The sequence below is a fragment of the Anolis carolinensis genome, chromosome 5, assembly GCF_035594765.1.
Source record: "Anolis carolinensis isolate JA03-04 chromosome 5, rAnoCar3.1.pri, whole genome shotgun sequence".
Classification (NCBI taxonomy): domain Eukaryota; kingdom Metazoa; phylum Chordata; class Lepidosauria; order Squamata; family Dactyloidae; genus Anolis; species Anolis carolinensis.
Window position 1 is genome coordinate 86,112,049 of NC_085845.1, and position 15,468 is coordinate 86,127,516.

Sequence of the window (15,468 nt, forward strand, 5' to 3'; positions counted from 1 at the left end):
TGCTTTGTGTTCTAATTTTAGCAGCAAACCTGAACTGGTCTTCTGCCTTTATTTGCAGTGTGCAGCCTTTATGTTATTCTTTTAAAAAGCTTTCAGACCACAGACAACAAAACTTCTTTTCAGCAGAAATTTTGCTTAATTGGGGCACCCTGAAGGTGGGAATGAACAACAGGCACACAACATCAATTTTCTCTGCTACCAGCAGCTAGTTGGCAATTATTGAAACAAGCCCCTTTGTTTTTGCCTTCTTGGCCTAAGTGCTTGGTCACTAGGATTCTTTAGGTATGAATCACAAATTTTAAAAATGAACATATTTACAAACAGGTATTTGTCACTTAGCTACAGCCATTTCAGCAATCTGTCAGTTTAAACCAGTATATACATGTACTTTAAGGTCAACTCTACAGCCCATTTCACATGTCATACCAACTATGAAAAATAAGTTGCATTCACTGTTGGGTTTGCATATTTACCACACCCATCTCCCTTAGGGTGGCTGTAAGCATTTTGAAAGCTTTAATTTTATCTCTTCTTAACTACAGTTCATTTTGCCTTCTCAGCTGACAAACTGTATTTATGTTTAACTGTGGGTTTTGAAGGTGAATTATTTCAGACATATTGTTAGTATTAATCTTAGTTTGTTGTTCTGAATGATATTGCAAACTATGATTAACCAAAATAGAAGCAAACCCTTCTATAGTTCTCTTAGTGTGGCAGCAGAAGAAAGAGGAGTGCATGAACTGGGGGCTTACTGTGGCTGATCCTTGCCATGCTCAAGTGTGGTAATAAAACAGAACAACTAAGCTGCTTTTATGTCAAAGGTTTGAGACTAAAGCTAATTTTGGTATCATATGGAAACATACTACAATATGCTGAGAATCTGTCCTTTCTTCATCTCCTTTCACATTTTACATATACAAAAATGGATCCAGAGAAGACCAAGCTGAACTCTTCTCATGCTGCCAGGTTTTACTAGCTTCCACTTTTCATGGCTCTGTGATATTTTCCCAGAGTTTCTACGGAGTGTTCAAGGAATATCGGGAATAGCAGTGGGATGTGTCATGAGGTGAGGATGTAGATGTACATGACTATGGTAGAATGGGATAGTTGGAAGAATTTGTTTGGGGTAGCTTGAGCAAGTAGTATCTTTGCTTTAACTAAATATATCTTTCAGTTCAAACTGGTGTTTACTATAGACAAATGAAGTCTTAGCAACAGGATGTTGTGTCATATGGGATTCTGAAAGTCATAGAACAGTTTCCTCCAGCATGTTTGGATTGCAATACTCATCAGCCCTAATTAGCACTGCCTGTAGTGAAAGATCCTTCATTGGCCCAAACAGCTGAAGGATGCTAGATTGAAAAGGATATTAAAAAGCAGTAATCTTGGTAAATTTGTCCATATAAAAGTAATGGTATGTGTTATTTATTTTCTTATTGCATTTGTATGCCACCTTTCTTCCAGAGTGGGACCCACGTATTGTTTGTCATTATTGTTCATCATTACTGGATAGAGTATTATTATTATTTACTAGCTGTACCTGGCCATGTGTTGCTGTGGCCCAGTTTGGTTAGGTAAAACATCTGGGCATCCCCTGGTCAAGAGGGACATGTTATTGTCTTCTTGTAATGTTGTTGATTTTATTGAGATATGTTTAAATCTATGTTTGGTTTTATCTCTGTTGGATCGGGCTTGTCCCCATGTAAGCTGCCCCGAGTCCCTTCTGGGAGATGGAGGTGGAATATAAAAATAAAATTATTATTATTATCCTTAGAAGGAGGGAGGAAAAGGGGTGGGTACCAGGGTGTCTCTGGGCATGAGCAAGAATGCTCTGTTACTGGCCTGGTCCAACCTGGGCCCTTCCTCCAGGTGTCTTGGACTTCAACTCCCACAATTCCTAACAGCCTCTGCCCCCTTCCTATTCCTTTTTCTTTTCTTTTTCCGCTTAAGCGGCTGAGGGGGGAAAGGAAGGGGCCTGTGGCTGTTAAGAATGGTGGGAGCTGAAGTCCAAAACACCTGGAGGGAGGCCAGAGTAGGCCCAGGTCTGCTCTATAACATAAAGAAGTGTATGTAACAGGCCTGGTCCAACTTGGGCCCACCCTCCAGGTGTTTTGGACTTCAACTCCCACAATTCCTAACAGCCTCAGACCTCTTCCTAGTCTTATCCCCTTTCTTTTTCCGCTTAAATGGCTGAAGGCCATTTCTCTCTCTGTCAGTAGAGGCCTTCGTAAGGGAAAAAAGACTTGAGGAATCTGTTCCCCTTGTGCTGTGAGGCCCCACCCACACTGGTTGTTAAAGGGTGGAGACTGCTTGGCCGTTGCTTGCGCCATTGCTAAGGGGATGGGCCTGTCTGTTAGGACGGAGCTAAGGGTGGAGGTGGCTGATTGGCTCTTGCTTACCTTTCTCTGGTTGGTTAGGTTTGTGAGAGTAGGCTTAAAACACTTGCCAGGTCGAATACTATGTTGCTTCCAAATTTCATAGCTGTCGGTGGAATAGTTTGGGAGATATGATGTTCTTAACGGATGGACATTACATTTTTATTTATATACTAGCTGTGCCCGGCCACGCGTTGCTGTGTTTTTGCGTTGTGTTGTCAAGTTTTATAGGCAAGGTTTTTGCGTTGTGTTGTCAAGTTTTATATTTCTGGGGCGTTTAGTTGTGTGCCAAGTTTCGTATTTCTGGGACATTTAGTTGTGTTGTTATAGTCACGATGCATTGTTGTGAGTTTTGTGGGTCCGGATTGTAGTTTTGTGGTGTGGTTGTGTTGTTACAACCGGGAGGCAAGGCTTTTGCATTGTGTTGTTAAGTTTTATATTTCTGGGGCGTTTAGTTGTGTGCCAAGTTTCGTATTTCTGGGGCGTTTAGTTGTGTTGTTATAGTCACGATGCATTGTTGTGAGTTTTGTGGGTCCGGATTGTAGTTTTGTGGTGTGGTTGTGTTGTTACAACCGGGAGGCAAGGTTTTTGCGTTGTGTTGTTAAGTTTTATATTTCTGGGGCGTTTAGTTGTGTGCCAAGTTTCGTATTTCTGGGGCGTTTAGTTGTGTTGTTATAGTCACGATGCGTTGTTGTGAGTTTTATGGGTCCGGATTGTGGTTTTGTGGTGTGGTTATGTTGTTACAACCTGGAGGGAAGGCTTTTGCGTTGTGTTGCCAAGTTTCATATTTCTGGGACATTTAGTTGTGTTGTTATAGTCACGATGCGTTGTTGTGAGTTTTGTGGGTCCTGTGTCGTTTTGTGGTGTGGTTGTGTTGTTACAACCGGGAGGCAAGGCTTTTGCATTGTGTTGCCAAGTTTTGTATTTCTGGGGCGTTTAGTTGTGTTGTTATCGCATGATGCGTTGTTGTGAGTGTTGTGGGTCTGGATTGTGGTTTTGTGGTGTGGTTGTGTTGTTGTAACCTGGAGGCAAGCCTTTTGCATTGTGTTGCCAAATTTCGTATTTCTGGGATGTTTAGTTTTGTTGTTATAGTCACTGCGCAAACAACTTTATCATTTTATATATATAGATATAAAACCAGCTTTTTCTCTCTGAAAAAGACTCAAAGCAGCTGGGCTTAGCTGTGCTGGAGAAAAATCCTGCCAATTGAAAGGTCAGCAGTTTGATCCGGGATCAGGGTGAGCCCCCTCCATTAGCCCCAGCTCATCTGCCCACCTAGCAAGTCAAAAGCTAGTGGGGAGGTAATAAAGGCGCCCTTAAGGACATTAATTGGAGGAAAGCTCCTTGACATAGAAAATGCAGCGACAGCACCCCCTTGTGGCTGGAGTTGAGCATAGCCTCCACAATGCCAGAAATAAGATGGAAAAAACTGCCTTTTTCTCTGTTTGTGTTGTCTGTCCATGTTACAGTAGAGTCTCACTTATCCAAGCTAAACGGGCCGACAGAACCTAGGATAAGCGAATATCTTCAATAATAAGGAGGGATTAAGGAAAAGCCTATTAAACATCAAATTAGGTTATGATTTTACAAATTAAGCACCAAAACATCATGTTATACAACAAATTTGACAAAGTAGTTCATTACGCAGTAATGTTAAGTTGTAATTACTGTATTTACGAATTTAGCACCAAAATATTACAATATATTGAAAACATTGACTACAAAAATGCATTGGATAATCCAGAACCTTGGATAAGTGCGTCTTGGATAAGTGAGACTCTACTGTACTTGTATAATTGGCATTGAATGTTTGCCGAATGTGTGTTCTGTAAGCCACTCTGAGTTCCCTTCGGGGTGAGAAGGGTGGGGTATAAATACTGTAAATAAACAAATAAATGAATTATGGTTGCATCATTATAGTTTGGACCAGTAAGTGTACCACTGTATTCTTCTGAGGCGGATGTTTCATTTACTTTAAAGATGGATGTCTGGTCAGGCTAGGTGATAGGCAAGGTAAAGTTTCTCCTATGAATTGGACTGTGTGGGAAAGAAATAGAATTGAAGAACATTTTTGACAAAATAATCACCTATTTTCTGGATTTAGTGGTAAAGAATAGCTGGAAAAGAGTGTTATCTTTCTGTTCTACATTGGGATAATAGCTCTTGTGAGAAAGTCTCTGGATACCTATCCTCATTAGGTGATAACAGCTTTAGTTAAGTTTGTTGGCAAAGTGCAAAATATGTGTCACTAACTTCCTATGCCAAATGCAATATTCGTAATTCAATCATGTATCTGAATGCAAACTGAAGTAGGCTGGATTAACAGTAAAACCAATTCTGACGCTATATGCAATAAAGGTATTAGATTGAACTAACCTATTCCTGTTTGTCTACATTCAACTTCTGTAGTAACAAAGGTATGTTGAAGATGTAAACATTCAGTTGAAAGAGCAGCATTGTGTAAGAGGTTTGTCATTTACGATACTTAATTTCCTGTTGTACAAAGCATATATTGAACCATTGTAGTGATTTTAGCTATTCAGGTTGTCAATTAAAGTAAAGTATTGTTACCCGAGTGCAGTACTGAAAGTTATAAGCATAATCTAAGTGAGTCCCTTATTAACAGCGATGACTACTTGAATTAAGCTTCTTTCTTTCCCTGTGTCTTCATTACTAGAAAACTCCCTCATTACTTTTCAGTACTGGATGCCCACTAACTCCTTTTGCCTGGTCTTGACCTATTCTATTTTATGCACTTTAATTTGAATTAGTGAGTTACAATCAAACATGTTTCTGATTTTAATCAGTTTATGAAGTCATTTCATTGTACTATAGATAAATAATTGCATACTAGTCCTAATTAATCTCAGATACTTTTCAGTCACTTTTTTTTTTAAAAAGGAAGAACAATCCCCTAATCATTGTTGACTATAAATTTTGATTCAGGCAAGAGGTCAACATTATTGGAAAGTTTAATCTTCTCTCATCACTTCTCTGTGCATTACAGCTTGTTGCCAACTACATTCTAAACACTTTTTAATGTTTCATATTGCCAAGTATAAGAGTTTGTTCATACTGAAGTGGAGCCCTGCAAGAGAGGCAGAACCAAATGCTTTAGGCTTGTCTCATGCTTAGGGTTCACAAAATTCTGGCTATGGGCCTTAAAATAAATTTAATCATACTGACTGACAAAAAGAGTCAGGTTCAGTTATGTATGTTTTTTCAGCTTCTGTTTTACATTCTTATTTCTGTAATTGTGAAGCTTATATTGCTATGCAGGTTTTGTGGGAATCAATTACTGCTTTACTTAATTCTTCTAAGCAATGGATAAGCAATTGCATTTTGACTCAACTTTTTTTTTGCCTCTTGACCATCAGTTGAAGGATAGTATTTTCTTGCCAGTATATATAATTGGTCTTTATCTGATTTATAGTTCTATTTTGTTGAGATACGTATACAGTGTACAGTCTACAGAGACAGATTACTTTTGAAGTTTTATCTGGAAAGAACAGATGTGGGCCTTGCTATTACTGTGAACAGGAACCACGGGATTACAGATTTCTTGTACTTCCGCCCCACTACCCCATCTCCTGTTTGCAAGTATTGTTAAGGTGGGTGGCTGCTGGCCGGGCACTTCACTTTATGGAACACAAAATGGCTTCCTAACCCAGGATGTACAGTTGTGGTTATCTATATGTTTTGGACTTTTTTGTTATTTCCTGTCAACTTGACATCTGGTTATGGCACCCTATGATTGAGACTCCTCCAAGAGCCCTTATCAGGTGCCCTGAACAGGTCTTCCAAATTCAGGGTCATGGCTTACGTAATTGAATCCATTTATCCATAGTACTGTTGACTTTTTAAAATTGTCTTTTCTAATGAGTCATATTGTTCTATAGTCTGTCCGAAATATGGCAACCTCTTTGCTTCTAGTGGTCCTTTTAGTGGTCTGTGATATCCATAGACCTCTTCTTCAGAACCACATTTCAAACGAGTTGATCTTCTAATCAGATATGCTTTCGTAAAATACATAGAAATCAGAAATTCAATGGACTGGACAATTCTGACTTTGGTGCTTATACATCTTTATATCTGATTAGGTAAAGGTAAAGGTTTCCCCTGATGTTAAGTCCAGTCGTGACCGACTCTGGGGGTTGGTGCTCATCTCCATTTCTAAGCCGAAGAGCCAGCGTTGTCCATAGACACCTCCAAGGTCATGTGGCCGGCATGACTGCATGGAGCGCTGTTACCTTCCCGCCGGGGCGGTACCTATTGATCTACTCACATTGGCATGTTTTCGAACTGTTAGGTTGGCAGAAGCTGGAGCTAACAGCGGCCACTCCCGCCACTCCCGGGGATTGAACCTGGGACCTTTCGGTCTCTAGCTCAGTGCTTTAATGCACTTTGCCACCGGGGCTCCTTATATCTGATTACAGTATCTATTTCCTTTGTGACTGCCCTTCCAGGTTTTAGTTCTCTTCTGACTTCTAAACTGAAGATTCAATTTTGATTAGTGACTGAGAAATCTGCAGCTATTTCAGTGACTTCATTCATCTTTTTAAAGTCGTGTAAATTATCTATGGTCATTATTTTTCTCTTCTTAATATTTAGCTGTAACCCTCCTTTTGCATTTTCTTCCTCAATTTTCATCAGTAGGTGGTCCAGGTCTCTATTTTCTGCAAGTAATATGGTGTCATCTACATACCTTAAATTGTTGTTTCTTTCCCCTATTTTCACATCTGCTTCCTCAGAGACTAATATTAGTTTCAGTCTGATATGTTCTACATATAAATTAAGCAAAGACAGTAATAAAATGTAACGTGCTCCAACTCCCTTACAAATGGGAAACCACAGTTTTTCCATATTGTAGCCTGACAGTAGCCTCTGATCCAGAGAACAGGTTACCCATCAGGATTTTGGATTACAGGTTTTGGACTGCAACTCCATAATCCTTCATTTTTGCCTATTTTGGCTAGGGTTTGTGGGGATTGTAAACTTAAAATCCAGGCCTGACAGTGGACTCTTTTCAGTCTACAGAATCACTTTGAGAGCATTATTATATCAGTACACTTACACTAACTGCCATAATTGTGGTCTATGGGACTCCAGGATTTGCAGTTTAAGAACAACTATTTAGAATTTTTAACTACAGAGTTCCAGTGCAAATGTTCGCAACATCTGGTCATTCAAGCCCTTTGTATTTTTGCTCCCAGAATCTCTGACTATGTTGGCTGGGGCTTCATGGAGCTGATCTGAAATATTTAGAGAACCAGAAATGGAGAACCACTGTTCTTGTGTCTTACAAAGCCACAAGCCTCAGGATTTGATTAAATGTTGCCATGGCAGTAAAAGGGGAATATAATTGAATCATGTTAAATGGCCCAGTAAAATGTGAAGAACACTCATAATAGTTCAGTATTTTAAAGACACTGCAAGCTGATACTGTTGTGCTTAAAAGTAAATCAGAATGAATGATGGTTTATGTAAACGTGAGTATAGAACTGCAGCCTTAAAGTGCTTCAGAATACTTCTATAGCTGTAGGTGTGATTTTGTTTTAATTTAGTCATTCCTATTTCAGTGCATAACCTCTGGGTTTCCTAAAAGCTGTTGACCTTGAGGATAATGCATGTCCTCTTATACTAAACAGCTTCTGGCATCATTTACAGGCTTTTCAGGCAGATATTGCTTCATAATATGATGGAATTGCCTTAAGCACCTGTAACTTTATCTGCAAACGGAATTTAAGTACATAGAGTATATGCTAAAACTAGATTTAACCAGCAAGAAGAGGCTTGAAATACTGTAAGAGTTTGTGAATAAAAAGCTAAAGCTGTATTTTTATGAGGAAGATCAAACTTCTTACAAATGTCCCTTTATGTTGTAGTACGTTTTGAAGTTTTCCTGGGCTGTGCTAAAGTTCTTGGTCTATGCTAAAGTTCCTTTAAAAGCTTATCTTATTTGTCCTTAACATTTTTATAACTGGGAATGGATATGCAGAATATGTTATGATAGACCTCTAACATTCAATTAGCCTTTTCTCCTTGACCCAACACATTAAGAAAACCGTGCTTCTTAAAGAATGATGTTTCCATGTATTCTAGTAGGAGAAGTTTTGTTTGTGGTTCCTTATTTATTTATTTATTTATTTATTTCCAATATTTATATCCCGCTCTTCTCACCTGGAGGGACTCAGGGCAGCTTACAACACTGGCACAATTAGATGCCTATACAAAATCAGTCCTTGTGCTAAGTGTTTCTTCTAGCAATATACTATAAGTTATTAAGATCTTAAAGGAGGTAATTCTATTCACAGTTTTCTATTATTTTCCAAACTACATTAAATTGCCTGTATCTATTGAGAAAGAACAGTAATCTTTGGGGGAGTGGTGCAGTTTTTTAAATACCTGAATGCTTTACTATATGAGCAATAGACTTTGGGAGAACTGATTTCGGGGAATTTAGGAAATACTGAATGTTATTCCATGGATATGAATATCAAAGACAAAGAAGTTAATGATTAATAGGAGTTTCTTAAAAGTGAAAGCTCCATTGTAAACAATGGCAACAAGGAGAGAAAAAAATAAGAGAAGGCTAAAGAAACCAGAATGGATGTTCAAAGAATTTTCAACTGAGTTAAGATTTAAAAGGATAATATACAAGAAATGGAAAGTGTGTGTGTGTGTGTGTGTCTGAGAATTGAAACAAATAACCAACATACGTAGGGAAAGGACCTGAAAGGCTAAAGTACAAAATGAACTCACAATCATTTTATGTCAGTAGAAAAAGGAAGAATAAGGGAATGTCGGGCCCCTGCTTGGAAAAGTGTTAAATGTTAATAGGCGATAGGGAAAATGCAGAACTACTCAACAACTTTTTCCCCTCAATCTTCTCCTAAAAGGAGAACCTAAGCAAAAGGGGAAATGCAGCCCAAAATAGGCAAATAAATAGTTACGGAATATCTGACTACTTTAAATGAATTCAAATCTCCAGGGCTAGATGAACTACATCAGAGCATTGAAGTTATTTCAGAAGCACTGGCAATAATCTTTGAGAATTTTTGGAGAACAGGAAAAATCCCAGCAGACTGGAGGAGGGTGAATGTTGTCCCTATCTTCAAGAAGGGAAAAAATAGGATGCAAATGATTACTGTTTAGGCAGTCTTACATCAATACTAGGAAAAATTCTGGAGCAAATAAGTCTGTAATCACTTAGAAAAGTATTTTGTGATCACTCAGAGTCAACATGGGTTTCTTAAAAACAAGTCATGCCAGACTAATCTTATCTCCTTTTTCAATACGAGTTGTGAGCTTGGTAGATGCAGATAATGCTGTGGATGTACCATATCTTGATTTCAGTAATGTCTTTGATGAGGTGCCTCATGTTCTTCTTGCAAACAAACTAGTAAAATGTGGGCTAGACAATATTGCTGTTAGGCGTATTTGTAATTGGTTGAATGACAAAACCCAAAGGGTGCACACCAATGGTTCCTCTTCATCCTGGAAAGAAGTGACCAATGAAGTGCTACAGGTTCCAGTGCTGTTCAATATATTATTAATAACTTGGATGAAGGTTTAAAGGGCATGCTTGTCAAGTTTGCAGATGACACCAAATTGGGAGGGATAGCAAATACTCCAAAAAACAGGATCATAATTCTTCTGTCTCCCTGATGCTGGCCTTTTCCTCTCATCTCTCAAGTGCTGCCTAGACGCCGTCACATCTCAGTTTCAGCTCAGTGGAAGACCATAGCATTTCTAGAAATTCCTGAAGGGTTGCTGGAATTTGCATCTTATGGTATTGAGAACAAGTCTGGTGTTATCTCGACTATTTCGGAGACCCTTTGAACCAATGTCTTCCTGTGACCTTCATTTATTCACTTGGAAGACTGCATTCCTGGCAATTATTACCTCTGGCATGAGGGCAGGGCAACTTTGTGCTCTTTGTGTCAACCACCCTAATCAAGGTTTTCACAATGACAAGATTGTCCTTAGGTCAAATATTTCCTTTTTGCCTAAGGCGGTGGTGTCTTCATTCCACCTGAACCAGGACATTATACTGCATACACTCTTGAAGAATCTGTGTATTTTAGTCTTCTACATCAGTAGGACTTTGGGTTCCAAACAGAGCCAGAGACTTTTCGGCTGTTATTCATCTTTGAAACTTGGACCGCAAGTATTAACATGGTAATGTTTGAAATGGGTAGTTTTGACAATCTAACTGAGTTATGAACTAGCCAAGAAGGACCATTCTGCCTGTGTGCAAGGACAGAGCAATTGTTATTTCCTCTGAATTCATGAGTAGCACACCTTTGAATGATGTGTGCAGTGCAGCTCTGTGGTCTCAGCTTTGGACTCTCATTTTATATTTCACATTATAGTCTTGATACTGAATGATACCTCCTTTGGAAGGGTAGTGTTGTTTTCATGTTTGCACATACTTTCTGATTTTTATGAATAGGATATTTGTGTTTTATAACAAGACACTCACACCTTCTGTGGCTAGTAGTTTGCTAGTCGCCTATTTGTGTGAGTCAGAGAGATACAAAGAAGGAGGACAGGTTGTATACCCGTAACGGTTGTTTTTCAAGTGGTTATCTGTGAACTCACACAACCCCACCCATCTTCCTTTTTTCATGTCTGTTTCTTGGCTCTTGAATCCTGCTGTTACAGCATCCTTGGAACTCAAGAGTTTGAGAAGTGCTGAGAAGATTCAGAATAGCGCACTGTATGAGCACAGATAATCTGTTTGTATGAATTCATAGATGTCAAAGAATCACAGTTACAAATATCCAATTTGTCCATCTGCAGTTAATGAGATGGTTCAGCATAACATCAGAATAGCACTTCAGTGCTTCCAGTGGTGTCATGAGAGTACTTTTATCATTTAGCTTTTACTGCCTTACAGTTGGCATGGAGAAAGTTCAGAACTTCTCTGCGTCTAACATCTGGCAATTCCGGAATCATGTTCACAGCCCTTGTTAAAGCAGGCAGATAGAAACATTACTTGGTGGAGTAAATCATTTATATAGCAAAATCTGAGCAAGGTTTGGTATGAATCTAGGACCAGACCAACAGAACAAATCAAATCTCTGGAATGTTCAGAGTTGCTATTTCTGCATATGTACTTTTTTTGAGAGATGTTTTTATAAGTAATCTTAGCAACAGGACAGTTTTGAAATTGACAGTCTCTCTGCAACATTACAAGAATTATTGATGGAACTTGCTGTATTCTGTGGAACAGATTTTTAAATAAAGATATTTAGGTCATTGAATGCCTATTTTATAAAGCATAGAAAATCAAGTTTCTTTGGAATTATACTCTTGTTCTGGATACTTTACATTGTTTCTTTACTGACTAGTGATTATAGATCACTTGCATATTTCTAACTTTGTCCTATTCATGTTTACTCTAAAGCTGTGAATTTTGATTTCAACTGGACTTCTCTAGCTCCTAATATTATGGGTTCTTACATTATCTTCACAGACGTAGAAAGATTATTGACAAAATAGTTGTCTCAATTCCTAGCATTATATAATTTGTATAACATCCACATACCAAAGTATTGTAATGCAGTTAAACTAGAAATGTACCAATGCATACCAGTAAACTTGTTTAATCAAATACGGCTTTTACAGTTGATGCATAATTAGGGTGGGGTTCTTATAAATAGATGCTTAATGCTAAAAAAAAACATTAAAATCAACCAAAGCTATGTGCTAGGTCAAATCTCAATTAATTTTTGTACTTGATAAATTGAGGCCTGTTTCTGTTTTATTTTGACATTCTTATTTTCTGTGAAAAATGCTATATCATATAATTTTGTTCAATAATCCCATTTTAATATAAACTTTCTTCTTTCCTGTTTAGATTGGTGCATATGACCAACAAATATGGGAAAAATCTGTAGAACAAAGAGAAATCAAGGTAAAGTTTCAGCATTCCTTATTGCTTTATGGCAGTGAATTTCAAACTTCCTGTTTTTATTAAACCCATCTCATTTGTTATTTTGGTTTAGAATTCCAGTGCACCAAATTTAGCATAATATGAACAAGGCTGTTAAACCTAGCTCTTTTCCTATGGAAGTAATGTGCAACCAAAGTGTTTCCAGTACTTGTATTCCACAATTTATTATAAGGAAAAGACACTAAAAGTTGATAATTTTGTCTATTACTTGTCTTATTGAGAAGACCACATTAAGTTCTAAGGAGCCATATAATTTAAATGAATACAGTTTGAAAACGGTTGATTCTATTGTGCTGTAATTCAGATTTTGCTTTGAAAAAGTCAATAATATAAACTGTTGGTTAGATCCAGACATAATCTTAGATTTGATTCACTGAAATCTATGGGAGCTGTTAGTGGTAGGTGACTTAAATTGCATTTACTTTGACTTAGCCTGTAGATGTGATAAGTATTTGTTGCTTGTGGGCCCCTGGTGGCACAGTGTGTTAAAAGTGCTGAGCTGCTGAACTTGCGGACCAAAAGGTCCCAGCTTCAAATCCCGGGAGCGGAATGAGCGCCCGCTGTTAGCCCCAGCTCCTGCCAACCTAGCAGTTCGAAAACATGCAAATGTGGGTAGATCAATAGGTACCCCTCTGGCGGGAAGGTAACGGCGCTCCATGCAGTCATGCCAGTCACATGACCTTGGAGGAGTCTATGGACAATGCTGTCTCTTCGGCTTAGAAATGGAGATGAGCACCAACCCCCAGAGTCGGTCACGACTGGACTTAATGTCAGGGGAAACCTTTACCTTTACTATAGTAACAATAATATGTTACTTAATTAGTTCTTCCATAGCTGCACCATTTGGGATAGTAATAAGCCAGTTTTTACTCTACTTTTGAATGAAAGATTTGCACAAGAACAGAGTGGGGCATTGGGGTTGCTTGGGAAATGTTCATCTTATGGGTAAACTGTGTGTTATGTAGGCCCAAATTCTTCGCCATTTTTGGTGTGTAGATGTTGGTTCTTATGTAGATGAACCTGTCTTTAACACAGGGAAATGTACTAGATCTCTTTTTGAGGAAATTGCATATTCCAGCATTTTAATAAAATGCTTTAGTTAGCATTGTATTAAACTTTGCTTGTCATCTGTCATGTCATATTATGCACCCCCTTATGTTTTTTATGTGAATTTTATCTGATGTCACTGGCTTTCACATGGTTACTTTTATAGTTCCAGTTTACTTTTCCTCCTTTTTCATCTTATCATTGTTTTGAACAGTTTATTAAATTGGTAAGTAATTGATGATGAAATTTTGTGTTAAGCAATGCAGCTTTTGTAGATTAGCAGTGTTTCTGCATCTTAGTGTGACTAACAAATCCTATTTTTATATGGTAAACTAATTACTACCTCAAAAACATCTAATATTTTAACATCCTTTCTATATAAGAGATTTATACAAAACACCCTGAGGAGATTGGGTGGTATTAGTTGTTGTTGTTGTTGTTGTTGTTGTTATTATTATTATTATTATTATTATTATTATTATTATTATTATTATGTGATATTAAGATCCACTGCTCCCAGTGGCTTACATTTTTGAGTAGATGTTCACAAGGTTGTACTGTTAGGTTCAATAGAATGTGATTATAATTTACTGTGTTTTGTTGTTGTAAAGAATCAAAAGCATTCTTGAAGTGCTTCCAGGTGTTGGCCATTTTTTGTTTTTGATATTAATATTTTTTCATATATTTTTCTTAAGTTCAATTTTCCAAACTGTCTTTACATTTTTCAGGAAAGGAATGGGGGGAAGCCATTAGGTTTTCAAATAATTGCACTGACAAAAAATGTTCCTATAAAATCATTCCTAATGAGTTAAGTGTTAGGTGTATACTGTTGGAAGCCGAACAGCTTTTTCTACAACTGTTAAAATGAGATTCCTTGTTAACAAACATTAAGTCACCTTTGTAACTTGCTTCTAACCTACAACGCGTCTCTGTGCAAACGAGTATTTAACAAATGCATCTGCCCATTCATTCCCTTCTTTTGCTGCTTATCTGCATGCACTTTTTTCAGCATGAAGCTGATAGCCACCACTGTACTTTGTGGCAGTGCCTTGCCTAGTGAAACAGGACTTTTGACTGTGCATTATGTCTTCTAGAAGAGAGAGAAAGAGAGAGAGAGAGAGAGAGAGAGAGAGAGAGAGAGAGAGAGAGAGAAAGAAAGAATGAGACAAGACTAATGAAGTTCTGTGCCTGCTGCATGTGCATCTATTCTCTCTCCTGGAAGAAGAAGGAATTCACAGTAGTGGTTGAATTAAGAGTGAGAGAAAGTTGGCAACTGGAGCAGTGGGTGGGCAATGTTGGTGCTTCAGTATTTATTAGCAAGCATGCAATAGTTTGCTCCTATTGAAATGTATAAACTCTTCAGACTTCCTTAATAGATACCCATCTAGTCAAACTCATCTCTTAGTGACTGAACAGACATACTGGGAAGCAGAGTTTGGTAGAAATTACTTACTTACTAAGGCGATCCCTCGTTGTCTGAGTATGATGGCCTTCCAAGTGTAGTGTCTTGGCGGTGGATCCCTATTACATGCCTGGTAATCAGGGACACACTCATTCCACATAAGGATCTTTTATTTTCATTTGTTATGTAAGGGATGTAGTATATGAAGAATATTTTTCCTGATTTTTAAATAATTAAGTTTCAATTGCACATGCAAAAAAAAAAAAAAGATGAGATAACTCAAAGGGGAGAGATACAAAGGATTTAGCATTTGTAAATATTGGAATTAAAGCCAAGGATGGGTTCATAGTTAAATTACCAAAGAAATTTATTTAAATAAGACAGCGGATAGAAGTTTAATGCAAGTTCCTTCTTGTATTAATATCAGCTGACCAGATGTCCAAAAGCCCTTGCCTGAACAAGAAAGGCAGGTGTGGAAAATGCATCTATTCAACTCAATTACACATTCATGCTTTGGTAAAGCAGTAAGAATCTCAGGTTATTGGACAATGAATACTGAGTATTTGTATTCCTGACTTTGACATTTTTGCTATAATACCCAATATCCAGCCACATTTACATTATTTAAGATCCAAGTTTGAAAAATATATTTTTAAAGTATATCTGTGTCTGCAAATATCAAA

At 37.8% G+C, this 15,468-nt stretch overlaps 1 protein-coding gene across 3 annotated transcripts in view; it reads left to right on the plus strand.

The window, feature by feature from the left end:
- phtf2 (putative homeodomain transcription factor 2) overlaps positions 1 to 15,468 on the plus strand; it is a 98,062-nt gene that overhangs the window by 36,253 nt on the left and 46,341 nt on the right. For all 3 annotated transcript variants that reach the window (XM_062983542.1, XM_062983540.1, XM_062983541.1), the window contains exon 3: positions 12,241 to 12,297. In XM_062983542.1, coding sequence (XP_062839612.1) covers positions 12,241 to 12,297 — 57 coding nt within the window. The remainder of the gene's footprint in view (positions 1 to 12,240; positions 12,298 to 15,468) is intronic.